Source organism: Trachemys scripta, chromosome 1 (assembly GCF_013100865.1).
Source record: "Trachemys scripta elegans isolate TJP31775 chromosome 1, CAS_Tse_1.0, whole genome shotgun sequence".
NCBI lineage: Eukaryota > Metazoa > Chordata > Testudines > Emydidae > Trachemys > Trachemys scripta.
In genome coordinates this window covers 123,044,242-123,069,495 of record NC_048298.1, presented here as the reverse complement: position 1 = coordinate 123,069,495, position 25,254 = coordinate 123,044,242, and the positions used below count along the sequence as shown (strand labels likewise).

The window sequence follows — 25,254 nt, the reverse complement described above, 5'->3', positions numbered from 1 at the left end:
GTTCTAAAATAGTTTATAACATGGTTAACTGGTTTATGCTAGCCAAAGAAGCCAGTGTAGAACCTATTAGTGCTTTCTGGAAACAGCAAGGTTTGAAAATAATTCCAGCGAACATATTTCCCTTCTATGCCAGATAAGGGTGGCCTCCAGGATGGTTATCTAGGCCCAGTGCATTTTTGTGGGGGCATGGAGAACAAGCTTGCAGTGCTGCTCCCTTTGTAACATCTGTTCAGCAGCTCATCAGGTTATTTCAAGTTCCATTTCTATCAAATCTTTCACCTTTCAACAAGCACTGAAAACACTTAAAAAACCCCAACCCAGTGACCTTAGTGTTTTATTGTTGAAAAACTAACAAGGGTTATAGTGACTGCACATAACTTTAATTGGGAGTACTAATAAAATTAATTCAATTCTATTTATTTATATATATAAAAATTATGGATAAATATTCAGAATAATTTCATTTTCTTTGCTCTCAACAATAGCAATTACTCCTCCCATACTTCCTCCTGCATTTTAAAATAGAGTATGGTCTCTGAAAAGCATATATGAAGATCAGGTTTTGTTATACTTTTTTAAGTTATCTGACAATCATGCTGTAATCTCAATATTGCTGTAACCTGTAAAAGGAAGGTTTCAGTCAAAATATGAACTTCAATGCAGTAAAAATGAGTAGTGAAAAAATCTGAAATACAAATTTAAAAAAAATATTCCACAATGGGCCAAATTCTTCACTGGGATGGAATCAGACCAGGAATTGATTTGGTCCTATAACTTCTCTAAATTAGCACTCAAATAATCATTTCAGTGTTATTTGCAGTTATTTTCCTTTTCCCCCTGAGAAATGTTAATTATTAAAATATCCCCCAATCCAAAGCATGAATTAACAGCAATCTCTATATTTCTCATTAATTATGAGGAATAACAATCATCAGGCTTATGACTTACAAGTACATGCCATCAGGACAATATGGGTTTGTTTTAATGCACAAATATCTTAACTGGAAATTTGGGGGAAAAGGTAGAAAAGCAGTGAAAGTTAATCAAACTTTATTTCTATAAACCTTACATAAATTTATATTTCAGAGAATGGATGTGTCTCATATGTCACCGGCTAGTTGTATTAAACTGTGTAAAATATTGGCCTGTTGGAAAATTTGAATACACTTCCTCCTGAAGATAAATTTTTCTAGAAATAAATCAAATAGACTCAATTAGTAAATGTTCTAAATTTCTGAACATTTTTAAAAATCAAAAAAATAATGTGAAATACACAATCCTGTACAAATGTATTACACTATATACATTACTACATATTTTAGTTGAATACTAAATCAAAATAAATAAATATAACTCAATTTTCTCAAGTTGACATAAAAATTTTTTCCCCCCCCTAAAATCATGTTCCCAAAATGTCACTATGCCAGTGTTGAGAAAACAGTATTAATGTAGCCTTAGAATTCTTTCATATTGTTTTAAGACCAGGAAATTGTCAGGTACAGGAATTTCTTGCACAAAATCTAGGCATGCACTGAAAAATCAAATAGTTAAAGACTGGGATTTTGACACTGGCTTGCAGTGATTTTTTTTTTTTTTTTTTTAAACATGCTCTTTTTAGTTTTTCTTTATCCTCACAGCAAGCACACATATCTGTCCACTGTTAAGCTAGTTTATGACAATACTTCATGGTTCTTTATGGCTGAACTCTGCCATTGGGCCTTATCCTGAGCTGTTGATGGCATAGCTCTACTGAACTCAATGGAGTCTCATCCTTTTTGATTCCAAGAGAGTGAGCTGAATCACGTAGACATATATAGTATTAAGAATACTTTCATTGTATTTATTACCCTTTTCTGACTATTACAAAAGAGAAGGTTAAGGGGTGACTTGATTACACTGTGAAAGTATCTACATGGGGAAGAAATGTTTAATAACGGGCTCTCCAATCTAGCAGAGAAAGGTTTAACATGATCCAGTGCATAGGTGCCGACTTCTAGTTTTCCCTGGGAGTGCTCCACCCCGAGGGCCCGCCTCCACTCAGCCTCTTCTTCCAATGCCCCACCTTCACTTCATCTTTTCCTGCCCCCGCTCCACCCCCTCCCAAAACCTGCACAGCTTGCTGCTCTCCACCCTTCCCCAAGCCCCTTCCTGAGCTACCGAACAGCTGTTTGGCTGCAGCCACTGATCAACTGTTTGGGAGTGCCCCTGATTAGTTCATTGGAGCTCCCATGGGGTTGGCACCTATGATCCAGTGGCTGGAATTGAAGCTACACAAATTCAGACTGGAAATAAGGTGTACATTTTTAATGGTGAGAGCAATTAACCATTGGAACAATTTACCAAGGGTTATGGAGGATTCTCCATCACTGACAATATTAAAATCAAGATTGGATGTTTTTCTAAAACATATGCTCTAGGACAGGGGTTGGCAACCTTTCAGAAGTGGTGTGCCGAGTCTTCATTTAGTCACTCTAATTTAAGGTTTCGCGTGCCAGTAATACATTTTAACGTTTTTAGAAGGTCTCTTTCTATAAGTCTATAATATATAACTAAACTATTGTTGTATGTAAAGTAAATAAGGTTTTTAAAATGTTTAAGAAGCTTCATTTAAAATTAAATTAAAATGCAGAGCCCTCCGGACCGGTGGCCAGGACCCGGGCAATGTGAGTGCCACTGAAAATCAGCTCGCGTGCCGCCTTCTGCACGCGTGCCATAGGTTGCCTACGCCTGCTCTAGGAATTATTTTTGGGAAGTTCTATGGCTTGTGTTATACAGGAGGTCAGACCAGATGATCATAATGGTCCCTTCTGGCCTTGGAATCTATGAATCTTTTCCCCACTTTTCTATCTTTATTCTGCTGTCTATGTACAATGAACATAACGTGACACTTATACAATGACCTCAGCAGAAATTGTCAGTATTTGAGCCATTATTCCAAACAGTATAACTTAGGAACAGTTTTCTTTTTTCCTCATACTACAACATTCAGACATTCGCTCTAAACTTGCAATTTTTTAAAATGTAATCCATGTCAAAACATCTTATGACAAGTACAGCAGGCTCGCTAAGCAATTTTATAATGCCAAGCTGTTGTGTCAATGGGAAAGAGTTTATCTGATATAGATTAACCCCTCTGTGCACTTACTTTGATTTCTGCTCCTGGGAGAGTTGTGCATTAGCATTATCCAGAGTTCTGCGAAGTTCTCGATTTAGTCGCTGTTGATGCCGCTCAAAAAGAAGTTGTGCTCTGGCGGCCTGTATACGTTGCCTGTCCCACTCTGCATTTCTTTGCCGTTCTTCCTCCTGCAGCCTCTGGAGGAATAAAAGAAATGTTTGCTTTCTCTTCACAATCACAGATAAAACAATATTTAAATAGTCTTATTAGCAAATTCACTCATGTGATAAAGACAAATGGGTTCAACGGGCTTGATTCATCCCTGCAATGGCAGAAGGATGAACATTGCACTCTCCTCCACCAGCAGTAGCTAATGTGTCCTGGAGGAAATTCATCCCCAGGGGAAGGCAGGCAGTGGTTTCATTACGTCCTCCCCTAGGGGGTTATACTCAGGGGAAGAAAGCTTTAATGCAGTCAAAGCTCTCTGTAGGAGACCCACTAAAGGATGGTATCTGAGAAGATTCACTAAACTGGTGCAAATCTGGTCAGACTGGCCATGTTCTCTTCATGGCCAGTGCTATCTACATTTGAGGTTGTGCTGGCAGCTCAGTGTCTCCTTGTAGAAAGGGGATTGCAGTGTAGTTGTAGTACTGTGCACTCCCTCCTCCAGGTGGATTTCAGAGTAAATCAAGCCCATTATCTGATGTCTTGGCATAATTTTTTGACCCAGAAACTTCCTTCTCCTCCAATACACCCTATATTTACAAATTTGTCTATCACTACCTCCAATCATATCCCCCTTGTGCATCACAGCTTTGATACCACCTTTTAGACAGATTCAGAAGAGGCAGCTCTATACTGTGTACATCTGTCAATCAAAATTAAACTGCTTTTGGTGTCTCTGTGAAAAGACATAATACAGTTGTTCAGGGCTGGTGAAACTTAAAAAATTAAGTTAAACTAAAGATGGACAACTCCTTGTCATATTAACTAGCTCCTTTATGATGAACATTAACACGCTGGTATGAAACACAGCTCCTGGAATTTAAAATAATGTATCTATTGACAGATCAGTCTCTAAAAAACTACACGCAGAAGACTATATTAAAAGAACATTATTAAGGTTGCAATGTCAAGCACTCAAAAGTTAGGATATGCCAGAATTAAGGTTGCTTTTGAACCTTAACTTGCCCCCTTATGTATATGAATTAGGATAGTATGTGATTACGTAATTAAAGATGATTTTTTTTTCTGAAGGATCCCTCTTTCATTCAGTGCACAAAATGGATAGTGATCACTCAGTGAGCAGCAATTTCAGTATTTTCTCCTCTTTGTTCACTGTATGGCCACATGCCCTATTTACTGCACACTATTTAAACCTTCTCTGAAAAGAGAATTATTCATTTTCTCATGGGCTTTCCTCTGGCATTCTGGCTTTCCTCCCTACCCTGCCCATATTCCCCCACCAGTTTACAGTCCCAGTCTCCTTGTCCAAATTTCCTAGTTTCTCTATATCCCTCCAGCTTCTTATCAGATCCAGTGTTCCCCTCCCCTTACCTGGCTATCAGTCCCCTCCACCATTTCCTTCACCGATTCCAGCCTCCCCTCCTGCCCCCACTTGTAGTGTCCCTCCTGAGCCAGTCCCAGTCTCCCCCTGGCTCTCACTCCCAGCCTCAATTGTCTTGCCCAGCCTGTCCCAGTCTTCCACCCCCAGCTCCCAGTCTCTCCTCCAGCCCCCAGTCACAGGTTTACTCTCTCCCACTCTCCAGTCCCAATCTCACCAGGTTCCTTGTTCCAATGTACTAATTTCTCTCCCCTCCAGTCTGGCTCTTGTCCTTTTGCATTCTAATTAGACAGCTTACTACTCCATGCTTCCTTAGTGTGAGCAGGACAGTTACTGAAAGCACAGGAGAGTCAGACTCCTTGAACTCAATCTAGTGCATGGCCCTACCCTAGCCCAGAACATCGGGGAACAGCAATTCCAAGGAGAGGCCAGCCCCCAGAGCCTTCGGCTGAAACCTGCTCAGTCACAAAGTGGCGCTGGTGCATATGCAGTCTGATCAGCACTAGGAGTTGTGAGGGGATGAAGCAAGTTCAGTGAGAATGGAATCTTCACAGATTTTGGCTGTTAAAGATTTTTCAAAGGCTTATAACTTGGCCAAATGTGGGTGGATTGTCATAGGAACAGCAAAAGGAACATCCCTAACACAAAGAATACCCCTGCAAAATTTCAAGTCCCCGCTACAAAGCATGAGGGCACTAGAGCTTCTCAAAGAAAATGTTGCCAGAATTGAACATGGCAAAACAACATATTTTTCTCTAGCCTTGTTCTCGGAAATGTCTGGACCATTTTGGTTGAAATTTTCCAGACAAATCCATCCTGAAGAAGACGTGTTGCATAGAAAAATTCAGCCCAATCAGCTGAAGTCTGGCTGTTACGAAGCTATAAGCTACTGAAAACAGGATCTTATAATGTGAAGTGTCAAGCCACCTTAATAATTGGTGGTGCTACCAGCCCTGCCTATACTACTACTCCAGCTAATAATACAATAAACAAATGGGTCTGAATACCAGTTTCTCCAGAACTTGTTGCTGTTGAGTGTAACGTATTGCCATCAACTGATCCTGGTTCATTCCTTTCCATCGATCAGTAATCACACGATGTCGCCCAAACGAACTGGCTGCTTGTTCTGGGTTTTCAGAAAGCAAGTCTCCTCGAAGGAGGTTGGAAATTTCAGCCACATTATCTTCTTCTTCCTGACGCTTTTCTAGCATTTTTCTTTCTGCAAATTCTGCAACCTTAAAAAAAAGTGGATATGGGAAGAGAAAGCTGAGACCATTTTCTTTTAAAAGAAAATCCTGATTTAATACTGCGAGAAAGTTAGTGAATCAATCATCCTATCACTGAATTTTCTTTCCAAACTGCATGTGATTGTCAATAGCATCGTATAAGTGCACTATGTTCATGTGGATTAAGAATGCTGAAAATCTGAAGGGATGTCCCCTTACTGCTTTCATAGCTGGGACCAAAAGCAATTTGGAGAACTAGCTGTATGTTGTAAAACAAATGCCAGAATTATGTCAAAATTAATTCTACATTTATTCACAGACGGAACAAGCAGTCAAGCATACTAACTTGGACTTGTTAGTCAGATGACAGACATCACATGGAAGAAAAAAGACTAAAATTCACAATTCTCAGTTACTAGGTCAAACATCCTAAATACATATTCCAAACAAAAATTATATGGGTTTCATGATTAAGCACTCAAAAATCAGGAAATGCCAACATTAAGTTTGCTATGCTTCCCGGTGTGACTGCATTACAATACAAGTACATGAACACATGCTAATACTACAAATATATTCAAATTATATATGTTCTACCCAAATCACTCAACTCTGGCTACTATCACACTCCTATCACTGTCGCTCCTCAAAACTCCTTAGCCACATGATGACTACAAACATGCTACTCTCAAAATTTGTTTCCTCACTACCATATCAGCCCACATAACTTCAGACATTAAATATGACTTAATTTTAAAGGAGCTGCTCTTAATTGGGGAAGAAAGTAGGATAAGATTTTTTTTATGGGAGGGAGATAGCAGGAAGACTAAAGTTAAATGGAGTGACATAGTGGACAGCGTTCGAAGCTGAGTCAAACTTTGTTCTAGACAGTTCTCTCAGAGGACAAAGGCGAAAAGAAGAAAGGGCAATATAGTAACTTGAGAGAGCTTCCTGTTAATTCAATAATTACCACATCCTGGGCTAATAAAGTCTGAGACTGAACAGAAACAGTTTAGCGATAGGCCTTGAAGTATATATAGGATCGTTATTACCTCAAACAGCAAACAACCTCAAATGATCGCTGACATTAAAGCCTGTATAGCTCAATGCAGAAGAAATATTTGAAAAGGAAAGCACCGAAAGTAAAATAACAGGAGAATGTGCTCATTCTGTTTTCATAAAATATATAGCTTTTACTTACTTGATTAATTTTTCTTTCCCAGAATATTAACAACAAATAGTTTACGTGTACTGTGCAAAGTATACAATAAGAAATATCACACAGAATATTTGTTAATGAAGTAATAAAAAAGTATCTGACTCACTCTTATTTTAGAATTAGAATTATAAAACTATTTAACAAATTATCATTTTAACTTAGATCCTGTAAAAACATATTTTTAATCTACAAATGTAAACTCCTTTGTGATGGGGTGTTTATCCCACACAGGTTGTAAAAGGATTAATATAGGCCTCAGACCAATTAACCAGCCTGGGTGCACCTGGAGGGTGAGCCAGGACTAATTGGAAATAAAGCCCAACTGGGGTAGAGAAGAGTTTTGGCTCGATAAAGAGCTGAGTGAGCCCTGCTGGGGAAGAACCAGAAGAGAAAAGATAGGAAGTGCCCTCTCTCTGGGAAGCAGCCTGCAAAGAAGGCTGAGATTGAGAAAGAGCAGATACTCTTCTCCAGGGATGAACTGGAAGCCTGTGTGAAACCCTGAGTAACGGGAGGAGTGTGCCTTGGATCAGGAGACTAACTGAACCAGGGAGAAGCAGCAGCAGAGGCACTCCTTCACCAAGGTGATTGCCTGCTGAGTTGGTTATATATATATTTTTGTTGGATTTTGATAAAGGACACTGTGGCTCTGAAAGGTGGGGGAAATTGAGGCAAAAGTTGCTGTAGTGCCACAGCCAGCCAGGAGGGGACATCATGGTGCAGCAATTTTGCCACATCCAGATAAGACACTATACTCTATTTTAGCTCAAGAAAGGAACTTCCACTTTTAGAGAGATTAAAATAAATCAAGCAAATCAAATTCAAAATGGCAGCAGAGCTGAACTTTAGACACATTAGCCACTAGCTCTGCCATCTCTATGTGCAAGAATTAAGGGCTAACTCCTAGTCCCACTCAAGTCAATGGCAATGGAAGTTTTGCCACAGGCTTCACTGTGACCAGGATTTGGCCCAAAATCTACTCCCTTGAAGAATTTTCCCACAAGTCAGTAGCTTTTGATTCCAGGAATAAAGGATTATACATTTCCAAGAAAACAAAAACAAAAAACTTTTCAAGCTAATGACCTTTATGAACAATTATCTAAAATATGATTTGTGTACCTGATGGGCATCTGTTCTTTTTAGCTAAATAAATAATAGCCTTACTTTAGTGAGCACTTTTAGTTCTGGAGTTATCCCAAAATAAATAATAATTTATAGAAAGGATAATTTGGATGGAGCCTACATATCATCTGTGATGTCCTGTCCCTTTAAATATTTGAGCACTCTCCCCTCCCCACTGCAAAGCATGTTATTGTTAGTTTCACTTTTGCAGCTAGAACAATAAAGGGAGCACAGCTTGACAGCTGTGTACCCATCAGCTCCCTCTATATCTGTATCTAACTCCTTCTTTGCTGGGTCCAAAAATACAACATTGGCAGCAAGGACCTTCTATCCCAACAAGTGTCCAGTGGGTCTATTGCCTGAATAGAACAACAACAACAAGAAAAAGTAAGCAAAGAATAAGACTTTGAAAAAGGGGACAAAATTCACTTCGAGGTACAGTGACAGCTTGCTGTTTTTGCTTCTGGGACAGTGTGAACCAGCCAGCTAGAGAGGAGGAATTAGGCAAATAAAGATACAACCCAAGATAAAAGTACTGCAATTACTGCTGGAACTGTTTAGAGCAGAGATGGGGAAGCAGCTATCTTTGTTGACCTGTGTGCAAGCAGGTAGAGAGAGAAACGGCTGAGCCTGCACTGAGAGTCTATAGCCAGCAGAGGGATCCCAGTGCTGCCAAAAGGAAGAATTCTGCATTGTGCAGTGTAAGCACACAGCCAACAGAGGGTGATCCAGTGAAGATAGTGCACAGTTTAAAAAAAAGGGGGGGGGGGGGGCGGAATTTCCCTGTGGAAGAGACTTCCAGGAGGCATAAAATTCAAAATGACAGCAGTGAAATGGCACCTTTTGTGGGCAATGTTGATGAATTTGATGACAGCCGTGACTCATGGGTGGTGTACCTCGATGTTTTGAGTAATTTGTAACCTACAGCACCATTCCTGACGGACAAAGAGTTTCAACCTTGCTGACAATAATGGGTCCAAAGGCATATGGCCTGCTGCATAACCTATTGTCTCCAACTGTTCCCAGAACTGCCACGTACACTGCAATTACAGCAGCAATGCACAAATATTTTTCTCCTATCCCATCGATGATAGCAGAACAATATCGATTTCATCAGCGAAATCAGAGCAGTGGAGAGTTGGTAGCACAGATTACTGTTGCTCTGAGGAAGTTGTCAGAGCATTGTCAGTTTGGACAAACATTAAGTGATGCCCTGTGTGACCAATTAGTCTTTGGATTATGCAATGACCAGGTCCAGGAGATGTACCGACTGTATTAGCACTTACATTCAAGAAGGCTGTTGAAGTAGCAGTTTAGGGAAACTTTAGGGAAGAATTATTTGGAATTTAGTGTGAACTGGAAAGTTACCTCCTACATCGGCAAGACAGAGGATCATGGGAACGTAAGGATTTTCCATGTACCCACGGTGCACAAACTACTCATGCTGAAAAGGATTGCTGGGCACGCCAGGTTATTTGCAGAAAATGCCAGAAGAAAGGACACATTACTGTGACCTGCCACACAGTTCAGCAACAAAGGGTAACTGTACATCCAAGAAGAAACCTATGAAGGATGAACCTAAAAAAGGATGGAAGCTGGGAATTCATAATATGGAAAATGGTACGAGCTCTAATGACACTGATCAAGAACCAGCACTACATGGGTTATTGCAAGGTGGAGTTAGATATGACATCTGGATCACACTCTTGATTGAAGAAGTTCCTACAAGAATGGAGTTTGATACTGGAGCTGCCATCTCACTGATTTCTGCATCTACCTTTCACCAGACATTGTCACAAGTTCCTCTGGAAGAAACCTCCAAGGTTCTGAAGACCTATATCGGCGAAAAGTTAGTCACAGGAAGTGAAATAATGCCCTCATCCCTGTGCACGTTACCCAATATCAACATCTGCAATTTAAATGGAATACATTACCAGTATGCTGTTCTTAAAAGCATTAAGTAAAGCAACCCTTCCCACACCCCACTCCTCTTCCTTCTGGAAGCACAAAACCAATGGGGAAAAAAGCCCATAACCATTATTAGAAATACAGTCAGGAGATCTGGACTGATAGATGACCAACTGCAATTCGTATACGGTAGTTTGTTAAGCAAAGCAATCAACCTGGTGTTTCAAAGAGTGAATAGGATATAGTTACTGTCTCCACTGGAGGCAGGTTGGTCCGGATTCTTGCTCAGTGGGATGTGTTGTGCTGATTTGAGTCTATGAATGTCTGATGGTTCTGCCTGGCTTTAAATATGGGTACAATGGAGGATATGGGAGGTACAGAGCTGAGATGGGCACTTCTCTGGATCCCTTCACTTCTGACAACAACAACCCAGCATCACAAGTGTTGAATAGCAAATCTCATGGCAATGTAATTTTGGTTCTATAGAAAAACAATACAATGTAGTTCTCTGCTACTCCCAGTTTAGAGAAGCTAAGGGCCTGGCTATCCACCTTGATCTTAAAAAGAGCTTGGAAGGCTATAAAATAGGTCAGTCCTTTCTCCTTGGCCTGCTTCCTTGACATATTTAATAGGGCTCTTTTTTCAATTACCTCCTGGCTGTAGTTGGGAAATATCACTATTCTATGCCCTTTCCAGCTCAGGTTTCCTTTTTCTCAGGGTTTTTTTTTTTTAAAGAATGGATTCTTTCACATTGTGTTTTGGAAAATTTAATATAAATGCTTGGCTTGGAATTAGTCGAGGGTTTGGGGCTAGGAGCAATGGGTCCTTTCTATATTCAGCTCTGTGTATGGGTATTAGGAAAGAATCTCAAATAGTATCTTACACAAAAGCTGTACAGGTCTTTTCCCATTTCCTCAGGGTATCCAACCACCCTCAAATTATTTCTTCTGGACTGTCCTTACAGATCGATTCTATCTTTCAGCTTTTGGATCAGACATGGTTGGTCTGCACTGATCATAATAGAGTTCATATTGTCTTCTAACTTCTGCCTCCCTGATCCTGGAGATTAGCCCCTGCAAACTGAACTGGTGTGCTGCAGTTATGGTTTTAATTTCAGAGATATTCTCTGATACAGTGGTTCTCAAACTTTTTTACTGGTGACCCCTTTCACATAGCGAGCGTCTGAGTGCAATCCCCCTTAGAAATTACTAACACTTTTTAATATATTTAACACCATTATAAATGCTGGAGGAAAAGCGCAGTTTGGGGCGGAGGCTGACAGCTCACGACCCCCCATGTAATAATCTCCCTACCCCCTGAGGGGTCCTGACCTTCAGTTTGAGAACCCCTGCTATGATATTTTCATAAGCAGGATCTGTTCTTCAGCTATCTGCTTTATCATATTGTAGACTTGCTCCAGGCCTGCTGTAAACTTACTCCTTCTCGAATGCTGCCATGCTGCCATGCACAGCGCTATCAGAGACCCTCTGATTCTTCACAATTTCTGGTGAGTCTAGGGAGTTCAAAACCAGATCCATCTGCTACTATGATGTTAAAGAGCAGGATGAGCCATGCAGAGACAAAAAACTGTGGTGTTAGTACAGTGGATGTTGACAGTTTTTAATGAGGCTGAGCAAAAGCTCGAGATCTAGGCAGACATTTTCCCCTGCTGGCTCCTGGAAGCTGGCCGAGGATATCTTTAGAGAAGTGCATAAAACGTATTTTCTGATTACTAAAATAACATTTGAACTCAATTGCTGACAAATCTTTGTGGCAACATCATTACTCATTGTACTTTGTTACATGACTTTTCAAAAAAAATAATTGCTCAATTCCTTCCTCTTTATAACCAATATTAATTTACCTGGGTCCTATTAAAATCCTTGGTAGCTGCACAAACAGCTTGTCTGGTTTCTACGTCTTTTCTTTGTAGCTCCATAGCCTTTTGATCTAGGTCTATCCTGTTCTTGTCATGGAGATCCTCTAAATTAGATTAAAACAGAATTTAGTTGATCAGGTTGATCATCCATGCATATATAATTGTCATTTTAAAACAGTTGTTAGCTGATGAACTATTCACATAATATTAAACAGAAAGCCACCTCATGTATCCCTTTCCAAATTCCATGGCTAAGGTTTGTCATCATAGAATGTTTAATGAATCAGTAAATTAACATATCAAGCAATCCAGGTTAGAAATGTAAAAAACGAAGCAAACTTTATTTACTCTTTTGCTCAAAACTTGTTTGGACAATGTTTTAAAAAAATATTGTAACTATCCCCAGAAAACACTTTTTTCAGGATAGAAACTAAAAAATAAATCAGAGCTTCATTTTATCTACTGTAACATTAGTATAAAAGCATAACAAGCACCTTGACTTCATTGAATCAAACACTGAAAATACACAAGCTTTTTTTAAACCATTCAGTCTCTCAATTTCAGGTGTATAGGGGAAAAAGAAGATTAGAAATTCATGGGATCATCATAAGTTCTCAATACAGGTACTTTAACTGAGACGTTAAAACAAGTTCATTTTTGTCAGTCTGTAGAGGATGTCTATGTGAAGTTAAAATTCCAACAGCACTTTTATGAAATGAGTATTGAATACACTGAAATTTTCCTATATCACAGACTGGCATAATGGGATATTCTACAGTTTTGCGAATTATTCACAGTAGAACTTGTAAAAAAAAAAAAAGAGCATGAAAATCAAACTTCTACCTTCGTTTGTTACCTGCAAATTTCTGGTCTGCTAATGCATTCTTCCAGTCTCTCTGTTGCTGTAGAGACCATTCTCTTGACTGCTCCTTTTGAAATTTCACCCTCCGATCATGGTTTAAATCTTCTCCTAGAAACTTCTGCAAGCCAGATATAGTACATCGAGGGTCATTATCAGAGAGGCGAGCAGGAGTATCCTTCTTCAGGGCCTGTGGGTCAGACAAATCAAATTCATGCCGAGTTTCTGGCTTCTGAAAATTCTGTTGAAACTCAGTGACAGCTTTGTTTAGGTTTTTGATGTCCTCTTTTTGTCGTTCTTCTAACATACAGATGATCTTGTCATTTTGCTTCATTTCACCAGCTACAAAAAGATTATAAACAAGGTGAAACTGCGAGATTCAAAATGTACAGGGGGTTGTAAAAAATGAAGAATGTGATCTTGAAAAAAAGACTAGAAAATAAATCTACTAGACTTAAGTCATTTAGAAGGTCAAAGCTGGCAAATGATTTTTCTAAGCTGATTGAAAAGCACTATTATAAAATCTCTCAATTTTTAAGAATCACTTTTGGCATCAGAAACTTGCTGGAAAATATAATAAAAAAATATACATAAAATAAAGACAGAAGATAAGACTGCTAATAAAATTAGATAGGTCTATTTTATCACATTTTGTGTAGCATATCAATCCTAGGTACTGTAGAGCAATTCCTCAGCATCTACTACTAATTTGCAGTAGTGACTGAAACACAGTTACTTATTCGGAACACAAGAAACTATAAAAATAACTAATCATGAGCTCTAAAATGATGTACCACCAATGATATAGCTTGGAAAAAATACTGGCAAACACCATCCCTTTTTGGAGAGTTTATTGTTAATTCCCTCCTCCAGTTCCAACATTGCAACTGATCCCGTCCCATGGAGTACACAGTCTAACAGTTTAACTATAATTCACAAGTAAATACCATTGCCTCTGTCAGAATGCATGTGTTCTGGAAGTTTCCTAAAGGGCAAATTCTGTTAGATATTGTGAATCAATGCCTGCCAGGAAAATCATGACCAGCAGTGACTGTGCAGTGCGGACGCTGGCTACTATATTTTGGCAATTCCTGAACCCACAGAGAGGTTACTTTGTAAATGAAACCATAGAGGGGCATTCCAACCACAGTAAACCATGGTGCAGCCTTGAGGTCAGGGGATGTGGTCAGCATAATTATGTGTGTATGCCCCGACTCAGCAATGGCTCCTACTCACAACCCTGGTATAGATTATTTATGTTTCTATCACAAATAATCTATATACAGATGGCTGTCCATAATGAGCACCTCTAGGAGTAAAGAGTTATTGCAATGCATGTGCTTCAGTGGCACAGGTTCTATTAATATTTGCAGAACTGTACAGCCTTCCCCAAGTAAATTGATGAGTACTTTACACCCCCACCCCCGAATCAGATTAATTAAAATACACTTTCCTAATTGCATGTAGCATATACATGATGTAATATAAAAAAAAAATCCAAATATAAAGAGTGAGCTAAACCCTAAAGACCTTATTGATAGAAAACTTCCATGGACTTTAGTGGAAGTTTCACCTAAGTAGTTACGGCAATATTTACCCAGTGTGGAAAAAAAAATCTTTTCCCCCTCAAGTGATGACAGATATTGTTTCAAAGGTGAAATAGAAAGTATATCCTATTTATTTTTGTAGGTCTGAATTAAGAGGGAAAACATAATCAGTCATGTGCTCACATATGGACAAGGTTTATGAAATTAATTTATATCTAGAAACTAAATGTGGAACCAAGGAAATACAAATTTGCTCAGATAACTATTACCATTTTAGTGCATATGTATCTTTATTTGCTGATACAGCGGTAGGTGATTCCTACAGCATACGCTTTCAAAATGAGTGCCTAAAGTGAGGATCCTAAGTCTGATCCTTTAAAGTATTATGCATAATCAAGGCTAAGATTTTGTCGTGCATATTTTTAATAAAAATCACGGACAGGTCACAGGCAATAAAAAATAATTCACGGAAGCCCGTGACCTATCCGTGACTTTTACTAAAAATATTCATGACAAATAGGGAGCTGCAGGGCCGCCCTTTGCCCGGGGCTCTGAGCTGCGGGGCATCCATTGTCCATGGCAACCAGGAACTGTGGGGCACCCCCACTGCCCACAGCGGCTGGGAGCTCCCAGGACACCCCCTGCCCTGCCCCTGGTGGCTGGGAGTTGGGGCCTTTCAGTTCCCAGCCACCACGGGCAATGCGGGGACCTGCAGCTCCCATGCGCTGCAAGCTCAAGTCACCGAGGTCTCTGGAAGTCACAGATTCCGTGACCTCTGTGACAAAATCGTAGCCCTATGCATAAGCTTAACTTTACGCACAGGGTTCATTGGGACTACTGATATGTTTTAAATTAAATTGATTTTCAAAAGGGCTGAAAAGCCAACACTTCCCATTCTCTTCTACTCCTGGGGGAATTCTGTGCCAAGAAATTAAAAATTCTAAACACTTTCAAAATTCTGCAAAATTCTACATATTTTATTTGTCAAAATAACACAATATAATCACACCAGTTTCAATTGTTCTGGTAACTTATTTCAAAATACCTGTCAGCAAGTATGTCTTTAATAATACAGGCAATGAAAAAGATTCAGGAAATGTTTTTTGTCAAATAGATTCCTTACTAGGCATATAAATACAGAACTTTGTGTAATTCATTTAAACTACAATACAGAACCGTGAGCCCCCCTCCCATAAGCAGTGCAAAGGCTTGGGGGAGTCAGGGGTAACAGAGGAGCTGAGGGAAAAGGAAGGAGCCTGTGAGTGAACCTGGAGGGTTGTTGGGTGTGGATGGGAGAAATATGGAACAGGTTTTGGGGGGGCGGGGCAGGGAAGAATTGTTAGGCAGCCTCCCCAGGCAGACTCTGGCTGACCCCTGGCCTCTCCCATTCAGTCAGACACATCTTCCCCTGTCCCCTTACACCTCTCACTCACCCTATGTGTCTCTGCACCTCTCAGTCACCCTATGTGTCTCTGCACCCTCTCCTCCAATCCCTATGTGTCCCTGCACCCACTTGTCCCATGTCCCTGTGCCCCCACTCAGACACCCCTTTCCCCATGTGTCCCTGCACTTCCTCCTCATCCCCATATGGCCCTGTGCCCCTACTCAGCCACCCCCTCCCCCTTTCCCCATGTGGCCCTTCATCCCCTCCCCCTTTCCCCTCTGGCCCCACTCAGCCACTCCCCTTCCCCCATGTGTCCCTGCATTCCCTCCCCCTGTCCACATGTGGCCATGCATCACTTCCCTCCTGTTCCCATGTCTCCGTGCCCTCACTTAGCCACTCCCCTTCCCCCATGTGTCCCTGCATCCCTCCCCCTGTCCCTATGTGGCTCTGTGCCTCCACTCCCATTCAGCCCCTGCTCCAGTGTGTCCTTCCCCCAATAACCCTTATGACCCCCCGTTTGTGACCCCCCCCAGCAGCCCCATGTGCCCCACACTGTCTGTCCCCTCATATCCCCATCTCCTGACCTAGCCCCACCAGCATTGTGAAGAAGGCATCCTCTTCCCTTCCCTACCACAGCTGGGGGTTACTCAGGAGTGGCTGCTCTGTTCTAGTGCCACACCAACCCCTGGTAGGCAAAAAGCATAACTGCAGCAACTTTCTGGCAGAAGTTATTGCCTGTGGGGGAAAAAAAATGATGTGCAGCACATGAATTATGTGCATGCAGAGCTGCGCAGAATTCCCCCAGGAGTAGTCTTCAGACCACTTACAGAGGTGCCTAACTTTTGGTACCAATTTTTAACATCTTGGCCTATATTTCCACGGCAGCAAATATTCAGGAAAAGACTGGTGGAAACATTTAAAAAGGAGAAAATGGAGAGAAAAGATTGCAAAACAGCGTACAAATGTTTACATATACTAATATAAAATTGTATTCTTTATATAGCAATAAATATACCAATTGTCTCATGTCGTGCTTTCTCATTTGCCTCTTGAATCTTCTTATCATTGATTTGAGTATCCAAAGCATCCTTATCAACCTATTATAATGAAAAAAATTAAACTCTGTAAAAATTATTTATTCTATTGAAAATATTTTCTGTTTACTGACTCTAGTCCAACCTTGTATATTAAAATGTCCACTTGAGCCAGAAATGAATGTATTTGCCTTGCAAAATTATAATTCTAGACAGCTGTGAATTACGTTATTGCCAGTGAAATGGCTTTAATGGTAAATTACAGGCACTTTACTATTTAAAGTATGTGGCTGCAAAAAGAAAATCCAACAATAATCTTCCTGTTTGTTCACTTCATTCTAATAGCAACAGGTACATTCTTATTCCGAAACAAAATAACATTACAAGGTTAGGTTGAGCTCCAATACATTAGATGAAATGTTTCTTCCACTGTAGAGGACATTCCTACTTAAGTTACTTATCTTTCATCCATTTACATATATTAAATAGTTGTAAAGGTTTTTGACACTCACTTAAGAGTTATAATAGTTTTCAGTTCTAAAACATTTGTGCACTTCTGTAAAATGTACCATTTTGACTCAAACATCTGTTGGAGGCAGAGATGGCGGTAAGAGGGAATTTTCAACCTTCACAATGTGAAGCATGGTGTCTGGTGTTTTCAGCATGCAACTGGGGTTCTGTCCCTGACTCATCCACAGATTTTCTGTGTGACCTTGGCCAAGTGACTTAATCTCTTTTTGTATCTATAAAGGTGGGATAATAATCCTTAATTGTCTTGGTAAAGCACTTTTAGATCCTTGGATGAAAAATGCAAGGTATTAATTATTCTGTATTTGGATTAAGCAAGTGCCCTCAAAACAGATCACAGTAGTAAAAACATATGGTGCGATACTGCCTAGGATTGCTGAATATGCTGATTAGGTGAAGAAACAAAGTCTGATCTTATGATGTATGAAAGCAGCAGAAGTCCTAGAATACCTTCAAATGATAAATAAAGTTCAAAAACATGCAGTACTGGATTCTAAATATAAATTGTTATGAGGAAATATTTGGTTAATAAAGTTCTTCACAATGTCAGTAATAAGTTAAGGAAAAATTAAACATGCTTCCTTTGGTAGATTCTAGGCATAAAATGGACAGATAAAGACTGGACAGATTATACAAATTTTGAACTACTGTACCAGCTACATACCTTCTCTGAACAGTTTTCTCTTGTCCAGAAAATACCCAGAAAAGAACTGTTCCAAATCACACAGATCTTTAGTACTCATCTGAATAGTCCAGAATCCCAACCTGAGAGCATCTGAAATGCTAGTCATTCCACTAACTGCATGCCAAGATATCAATAGAATTGCAGTGATGAATTATTTGCTATGCTGAGGCTTCCAACTGTTTTTTCTAATCTGTTCTTATAATAATCTTTCTTTATTTGTAATTTTACACCTTATTTGTACATATTCATACTATGTATATGTTAATTCATATTCATTTTTGATTTGGTTGTGTATTTGCATGCTTTTCAGAAATTCCTGATGCTGAGAAGAATGAGCTCTAAATTAAATTAACTCTTCTATAAATGAAAAAAGCTAAATATCTCAGAGCACGTTTACAAAGACTAGTAAACATAATTAACCCCGTATTGCAGATGAGGTAAGGTGCATAAAGAGGGAAAGTAATTGACCTAAGATCACACAACAAGTTAATGGCAGTTAAGACTAGAGATGAGGTCTCCAGACTCCCATTCCCATGCCAGTGAACCACTCTGTACACTCCCTACCCTTTTTGATTCAGTCTCTTTTCCAACATTTGTGGAGTGTTCAGAAGTCAGATACTGGCTTGCTTCAAACTTCTTCAGAAGAGGCAGCTAAACAGAACTGATAATATTAAAATCTATGCCCGTATGTAGTATACGGGCACTTTAAAAATGTGACTGGAAGCACGAATATATTGTATATTTTGTAGGCTTGCAGGATCTTTCTACTTTGTGCTATGCTTAATTTCAGCGCACAGGACAACCCCCACTCTGAATGTTATCTTTCACATGGTGAATACATTACACTATTTTAATTAAACCAACAAAAACATTTATAGAATCCTTTGTTAGGTTTATCTTTCATTTCTTATGTTTGTCTCTCCTGCAAATTGATTCAATATACTAGTGCAAAAGTCTTTGGGCCAGATCCTCAGATGGTATAGATCAGAATAGTTCCATTAAGTGGAGATATATAGATTTACATCAGGTGAGGATTTATCTTTTAAACTTTTAAAATCATGTGGTAGACACATATGTCACGGCAAAAGCCAAATGATGAATGTCCCTGTGCAAGACACTGGTCTTCAGTTGTCTAGTTACTTTACCTGTGTGGGCAGACTGTCCGACAATTGCCAAGTACACCTCTACCCCGATATAACGCGACCCGATATAACATGAATTTGGATATAACGCGGTAAAGCAGTGCTACCGGGGGGGCGGGGCTGCGCATGCCGGCGGATCAAAGCAAGTTCGATATTACGTGGTTTCACCTATAACGCAGTAAGATTTTTTGGCTCCCAAGGACAGCGCTATATCGGAGTAGAGGTGTACATGATTTCTTGCACCCTCCTCAGGAGCATCTAGCACTGGCCATTACTGATGACAGGATACTGGATCAGATGGACCACTGGTCCATTTTATTCCCTTGTAACTAAGGTGACTGTGGCATAAAGGCCCCAGGCATAAATCCAAGGATTTATTGAAAATCTAAGTGAAATTATCCTTCCAATGACTCATTGATAGTAAAAAAATTCAACCCTAACACTCTATGGATCAAATTCAAACCAGTCATAAACAGGTCGAATCCACTGAAGTCAATGGACTGAACCCGATTTCACCAACTCTGAATCTAGTTTTATGTGATACTAATAAAAAGTTGTTAATACATTAATAACACTGAAGGAAGGTTATATATTCTAATGTCCCTTAACGGCTGTGAAAAACGTGTCACAGACCATGAAATAAGCCCTTCCTTGTGAAATCCCATGTCCCCGGTTCCTAGGAATGCCCCAGCAAAGGGGGCTCCTAGCTCCAGCTGGGCTGGAGAGGGACAGGACTTGTCCATCCCCTGCACAGCTGTTTGGGGTGGTGCGGGAGGGAGATCAGACCCACCTCCACCCCCTGGAACCTCCTGTGGCTGCAGAAAGCTCTGCGGTTGCTGCCTTCAGAGTCCAGCTCTGAGGGGGGCAGCCCATAACCCCCTATTACAGGTTTGCGACTTCCCCCCACAAATCTTATTTGGGTTGGTACCCTCAGGGTTACAATACTGTGAAATTTACTAATTTTAAAATCCTATGGCTGTGAAATTGACTATAATGAACCCTGAATTTGGTAGGGACCTACCTATAGTATATCTGAGGCTCTCAAGGGACCACAAACATAATTTAGCCTCATCGCACCTCTGTAAGTTAGTGAAGTCCCGTCCCCCGCTCCGCAAAAAACAAACTGGAAGAGACAGACACATAATGGGTCTGATTCTCAGTTGTCAGTACCTTGTGCAATTATTTACAGCAGTGTTGCTATCATTCTGATTTGGTAGTGTCTTAAGTCCACCTTCCACTTGCTCTGCACTAGTGTAAATGACTACTTAAGGCAGGGGTGGCCAACCTGTAGCTCTTCAGAAGTTAATATGCGGCTCCTTGTATAGACATTGACTCTGGGGCTGGAGCTACAGGTGCCAACTTTCCAATGTCACTGCTCAACCCCTGGCTCTGCCACAGGCCCTGCCCCCACTACACCCCTTCCCACCCTGTCCCTGGAGCCTGCAATGCCCTCGCTCCTCTCCCTCCCACCCAGAGCCTCCTGCATGCCACAAAACAGCTGATTGGGAGGTGTGGAGAGGCGCTGATCGGCGAGGCTGCCAGTGGGCGAGAGGCACTGGGAGTGGGGAGAGGGAGCTGACGGGAGGCTGCTGATGTATTACTGTGGCTCCTTGGCAATGTACATTGGTAAATTCTGGCTCCTTCTCAGGCTCAGGTTGGCCACCCTTGACTTAAGGTTCAAGGTAGTGGGCAATCAAGCCCTATAGATATAAAGGTATGTTTGCCATAGGGAAAGGCACCAGCAGCTCCCCATTACCTCACCCCTGCTGTACAGCCTTTCACTGACATGAGTAGCTAAGCAGCTACACACCGCAGTGTGGACTCTGCCTGCTTGTCACTGTGTGCGTGTAGCTACATACACCCTACAAGCCACCGCAAGTGGTATGAGTAGTGTAAACGCAACCTAAATATATACCCACACAGGGGCTGATTCGGTTTCCACTACAGAAAGTTTTGTCCTTGGTTTCAATGGAAGCAGGATGGGCTACACATGTAAGAACTGCAGAGGTAATCTTCCAACACTGGAAATGTTGAGAGGCTATCTAAATTGGAGTGTGTGCCTTCTAAATATGAGCCCACCCAGCATGGCTCGGTGCTTCCCCGTCTATTACTGGGGATAAAGACACTCACCTTTGTAAAATGCTTTCAGCTCCCAGGACAAAAACCGCAACACTGTCACTCCTGGGTATTACTGGTCCCTGGACGAAGCCACGTTTCCAGGTACTTGTGGTCCCGATGCATGATCATTAATTTAATCGGTCCCCATACAAGTCGGCACCCAACAGTCCTGGGGGGGGGCGCGGGAGGGTTGGGCCAGTCCGCCCCTAGATAGTGCCACGAGGCGGCAGCCCCCGCCCCGCTCCCCTGGAAGGCGCCTCCCGCCGGCCGGCCCCGCCGCCCGCTTACCCCGATGGTCCTGACTCGGGCGTTGAAGATGCGGCTCTGCCTGTGCAGCTCCCGCTGCCGCCTCCGCTCCAGCGCAGCCGCCTCGGCCAGGTCCCGCTGCAGGCCCAGCTTGCGCATGGTGCCCGCGGGGAGCGAGGTCCCACCAAGGCCGAACAACGACGATCACCCGGGGCCCTTATTCTCCGCCCCAGGCTACCGCCGGGCGATGTCAACAGAGCGGGTTGCTAAGGGAACGAGCCCTCCCCCCCTGATTTCCGCGGTCAGGTCCCGCCCCCGCTTGGCTCCTCCTCCCTGGTCCCGGCTCCCCTCAGAAATCTCGCGAGACAAGCCATCCTTTCCCGCGAGGACTAGCACGAGGCGGCTTCGTCTCGGTGTCTCGCGCTGCGCTCCTGCTTTTGTGAAGCCGCAGGTTGCCTGAGGGAGGCGCGCGGCGCGGAAGGGGCGCGTGACACCTGCTCACACCCTCCCACATAACCCAACTTCTCAGGGGAGGGGAGTTTCAGACATTAACGGCCGCCGTCCTCTCTGGGGTCCCGGCTCGCCCCTCCCCGCGGGGATGGGTTACCTGAAGCTGCTGCTGCTGGAGAACTTCAAGTCATGGCGGGGGCGGCAGAGCATCGGCCCTTTCATGAGATTCAACTGCATCATTGGGCCCAACGGATCAGGTAGGGCAGGGCAGGCCACAGCTCAGGGGGCACTGGGGCTTTGCCGGGCTGGGCCCAGCCTGAGGGTCAGACAGCTACCCCACCCTGGGGATAGCGACTCGCCTCCTGCCCAGACCCGAGGGGGTGGTGGCTGCAGCTGCCCTGATCCCACCGACAGAATGCCAACTACCCCGCTGGCCCTGGTGTAACCGCAGCGTCGCAAACCCCAGTGTGGACACAGCACTTGGGGTCTGAAGTCAGGGATGCGCTAAAGAGGCCCAGCCCCAGTGTCTACCCAGCTGGTTTTAGCGACGTAGCCTGAGCTCCGCAAGCTGGAGTTCATCAAACTGGGTTCACACCTCCTGCCGCTTGCTATGTAGACATACGTAAAGTAGGCCTGGTCTGGCTGCGTGGTGGTGTCAGGCGGCCCAGGGTGCCTCCCCTCTAGAAGAAAGGGCCAAGTCAGGGCCTCGTCTTCACTGATGACAGGTGTGTGTTTACCTTGGGGTGACTAACATGTGCAAGCTCTCTTGCAGTCAAATCCTAGTGCAGGCAAGGCTTTACCAGACCCTAGACTAAGTAGTGGGGTCAGTCTGGGCTTGGGGTGCTGATCTCGCCCTGCTACCTCAGGGCAAACACAACAAGGGCCTTGTCTCCACTGGGGGTTTTACCGCAAGATAATGATCGTGCTCGGTCATCTCATTGGGGGGAAAACAAAACAAAACCTTTCAAAGCTGTGAAGACAAAGCCTAAGGTAGTTATCAATGAACCCAGCTTGAACTCTACTACTTTTTCTACTCAAAACAAAAAACCTTACTTACAGTGATGTACATTTCCCTATTAATAATAATAATTAATAATGTAGACAATGCAATGTAGACATGGCTTTATAAACCCTCTCCAGTTGGCACTGTTGGGAAACACAGCACAGACCAAGCCCAGATGGCTGGATCTATTCTTGTTTTGATCACGTTTGGAGCAAGTTTAACTAAAATGACAGTAAAAACATGGCCAGGTGTTATTTTGCATCCCCTACCACAGCTCAACAATGGGAGATTTTTTTTTCATAAACGTGTGTAGAAAAAGCAGTAGACGCTATAACCAAGCTTATCCAAGGAGCGGGAGAGTTGTCCAGTGGTTACCGCAGGGGCCTAGGATTTTATATTTTTCATTGCTTTAATTTAACTTAATTTTTGTCTGTTAGTGGATCACTCCTACCCTGTCTCCCACTGTTTCTAATGTTCAGAATACTGAATGAAGTTTTTCAAATACTCATCCAGTTAAATCAGCATAAGTTACATGAATCAGTAGCCAGAAGAAACTCTGATGCTGAGTAATCCCCAACATTCAGTTCAAGAATGTTCTTATTTTTTCCCCTCTTCTGTTATTTTGGAGGCGGGAGGAGGCAAGAGAGGAAGATACAGTGTAATGTTGAAGTAGTGATTCTGGGAGACCAGAAAAATGAGGGTGCTATCAGGAATGACAGATAAGAGAAAGAGTGAGTGGAGAAAAGGTTGGTGGAAAGATAATGTACTAAGTATTAGAAATATTAGCAGAAAAAATATTCATAACAGTGTAAGGAAATATGAAAAAGACATTCTTTGGAATTCAAGAATCTGTAAGGGTACGGCTATACTTACCCACTGGTTCGGCGGCCAGCAATCGATCTTCTGGGATCGATTTATCGCGTCTTGTTTAGACGCGATAAATCGATCCCGGAAGTGCTCGCTGTTGACGCCGGTAATCCTGCTCTGCGAGAGGAGTAGGCGGAGTCGACAGGGGGAGCCTGCCTGCCGCATGTGGACCCGCGGTAAGTACCTTTAAGTTCCAACTAAGATACTTCGACTTCAGCTACGTTATTCACGTAGCTGAAGTTGCGTATCTTAGTTCGAACTGGGGGCTTAGTGTGGACCAGGCCTAAGAAAGAGTTCTAAATGCATTATGGAATATTTTGGTAACACTGTCAATGACTGTGGTATGTAGGAAGCAACTGATGATACCAAGCAAACTGAAGTAAAGGGGGGGAAATTAGAGATGCTTAGATAAAGGATGTATAGACCTGGATATGTCATAAACTAAGTATGGAATTCAGTGGTGAAACACTTTTATAATAATTAATCTGTTGCAGACATTGATACCAGCTGTTGGTTATAAATTACTTTCAAACATGTAAACCTCTTCTACAATTTTATTTTAAATAGACGTTTCTTAAATGCATACATAGGTTCTGGAAGACAACAAAACTGAAATCGAAATAAAAGATTAGAAATAAGTAGTCAGCTAAGTATGTTCATACCTATCCAACTCTAAAAAAAAATCAAAAGTTAATGTTTTTTTGCTCATTTTAAAGGAAAATCAAACATAATGGATGCCCTTAGTTTTGTAATGGGTGAAAGAACAGCAAATTTAAGAGTAAAAAGTGTTCGAGAACTTATTCATGGAGCACACATTGGAAAGCCATTTTCCTCTACTGCAAGTGTGAAAATAGTGTATTGTGAAGAGAATGGAGAAGAGAAAACATTTTCAAGAATTATTCGAGGTAATAGTAGGGTTTTTTTTTTTTCCAAATATTTTCTGTGCTTGATATAGAAAACTTGCAGTGGACTATTTATTTTAAAATCTTAAATATATAATAATCTGATGGTACAACACGGACTAGTGAATCCTTTGGAATTATTAAGCCAATTTTTATAGTACTGGTCATGATAGCCAGGTGCTGTAATTATAAGGATGAAAACAGTAATAAAGTAGAAGAGTTAATCAGATGCTAAACAAAATACATGTTATGCTCCCCGCCCTAATGATTGCCCAACTGTGTCTCTGAGAGTTTATCAAAGGAATTGAGTTCCATGGGGCAGTCTACTGTGAAAGCCATGTTATGGACCCAAGCCCAGATTCTCTATGCTATTTAGGCTCCTGACTTCCATTGAAATTGATGGGAGTTAGGTGCCTAGATACCTTTGAGGATCTGGGCCATGGTTTACAACATTGGAAG

At 41.8% G+C, this 25,254-nt stretch overlaps 2 protein-coding genes across 6 annotated transcripts in view; one reads left to right on the top strand and one right to left on the bottom strand.

Moving 5' to 3' along the window:
- Positions 1 to 401: 401 nt before the first annotated feature.
- On the bottom strand, positions 402 to 21,842 carry RIBC2 (RIB43A domain with coiled-coils 2). 3 transcript variants are annotated; one of them, XM_034784089.1, is made up of 7 exons: positions 21,616 to 21,842; positions 16,836 to 16,917; positions 12,887 to 13,231; positions 12,016 to 12,134; positions 5,687 to 5,914; positions 3,146 to 3,312; positions 402 to 1,189 (listed from the first exon to the last, which is right to left on the bottom strand). In XM_034784089.1, the coding sequence occupies exons 1-7, from the start codon at positions 21,730 to 21,732 to the stop codon at positions 1,108 to 1,110; spliced, it is 1,140 nt and encodes a 379-aa protein (XP_034639980.1). In that variant the 5' UTR covers positions 21,733 to 21,842; the 3' UTR covers positions 402 to 1,107. The 3 variants fall into 3 exon arrangements, with proteins under 3 accessions (XP_034639980.1, XP_034639988.1, XP_034639997.1); XM_034784097.1 differs by lacking the exon at positions 21,616 to 21,842 and adding an exon at positions 21,340 to 21,491; XM_034784106.1 differs by lacking the exon at positions 16,836 to 16,917 and having other exon boundaries at positions 21,616 to 21,728.
- A 118-nt stretch (positions 21,843 to 21,960) lies between these two features.
- SMC1B (structural maintenance of chromosomes 1B) overlaps positions 21,961 to 25,254 on the top strand; it is a 62,152-nt gene continuing 58,858 nt past the window's right edge. For 2 of the 3 annotated variants that reach the window (XM_034783991.1, XM_034783982.1), the window contains exons 1-2: positions 21,961 to 22,280; positions 24,610 to 24,798. In XM_034783991.1, coding sequence (XP_034639882.1) covers positions 22,172 to 22,280; positions 24,610 to 24,798 — 298 coding nt within the window. In that variant the 5' untranslated portion in view covers positions 21,961 to 22,171. The remainder of the gene's footprint in view (positions 22,281 to 24,609; positions 24,799 to 25,254) is intronic. The other variant, XM_034783999.1, reaches the window with a different exon arrangement.

Excerpts from the sequence above, each read along its gene's own strand:
- RIBC2 (XM_034784089.1), bottom strand. The coding sequence starts at position 21,732 with ATGCGCAAGCTGGGCCTGCAGCGGGACCTGGCCGAGGCGGCTGCGCTG. Across the intron at positions 16,918-21,615 it reads CCCGAGTCAGGACCATCGGG|GTTGATAAGGATGCTTTGGA; the intron begins GTAAGCGGGCGG and ends TCATTATAATAG. Across the intron at positions 1,190-3,145 it reads TCCCAGGAGCAGAAATCAAA|AAAAATTTATCTTCAGGAGG; the intron begins GTAAGTGCACAG and ends ATTTATTTCTAG.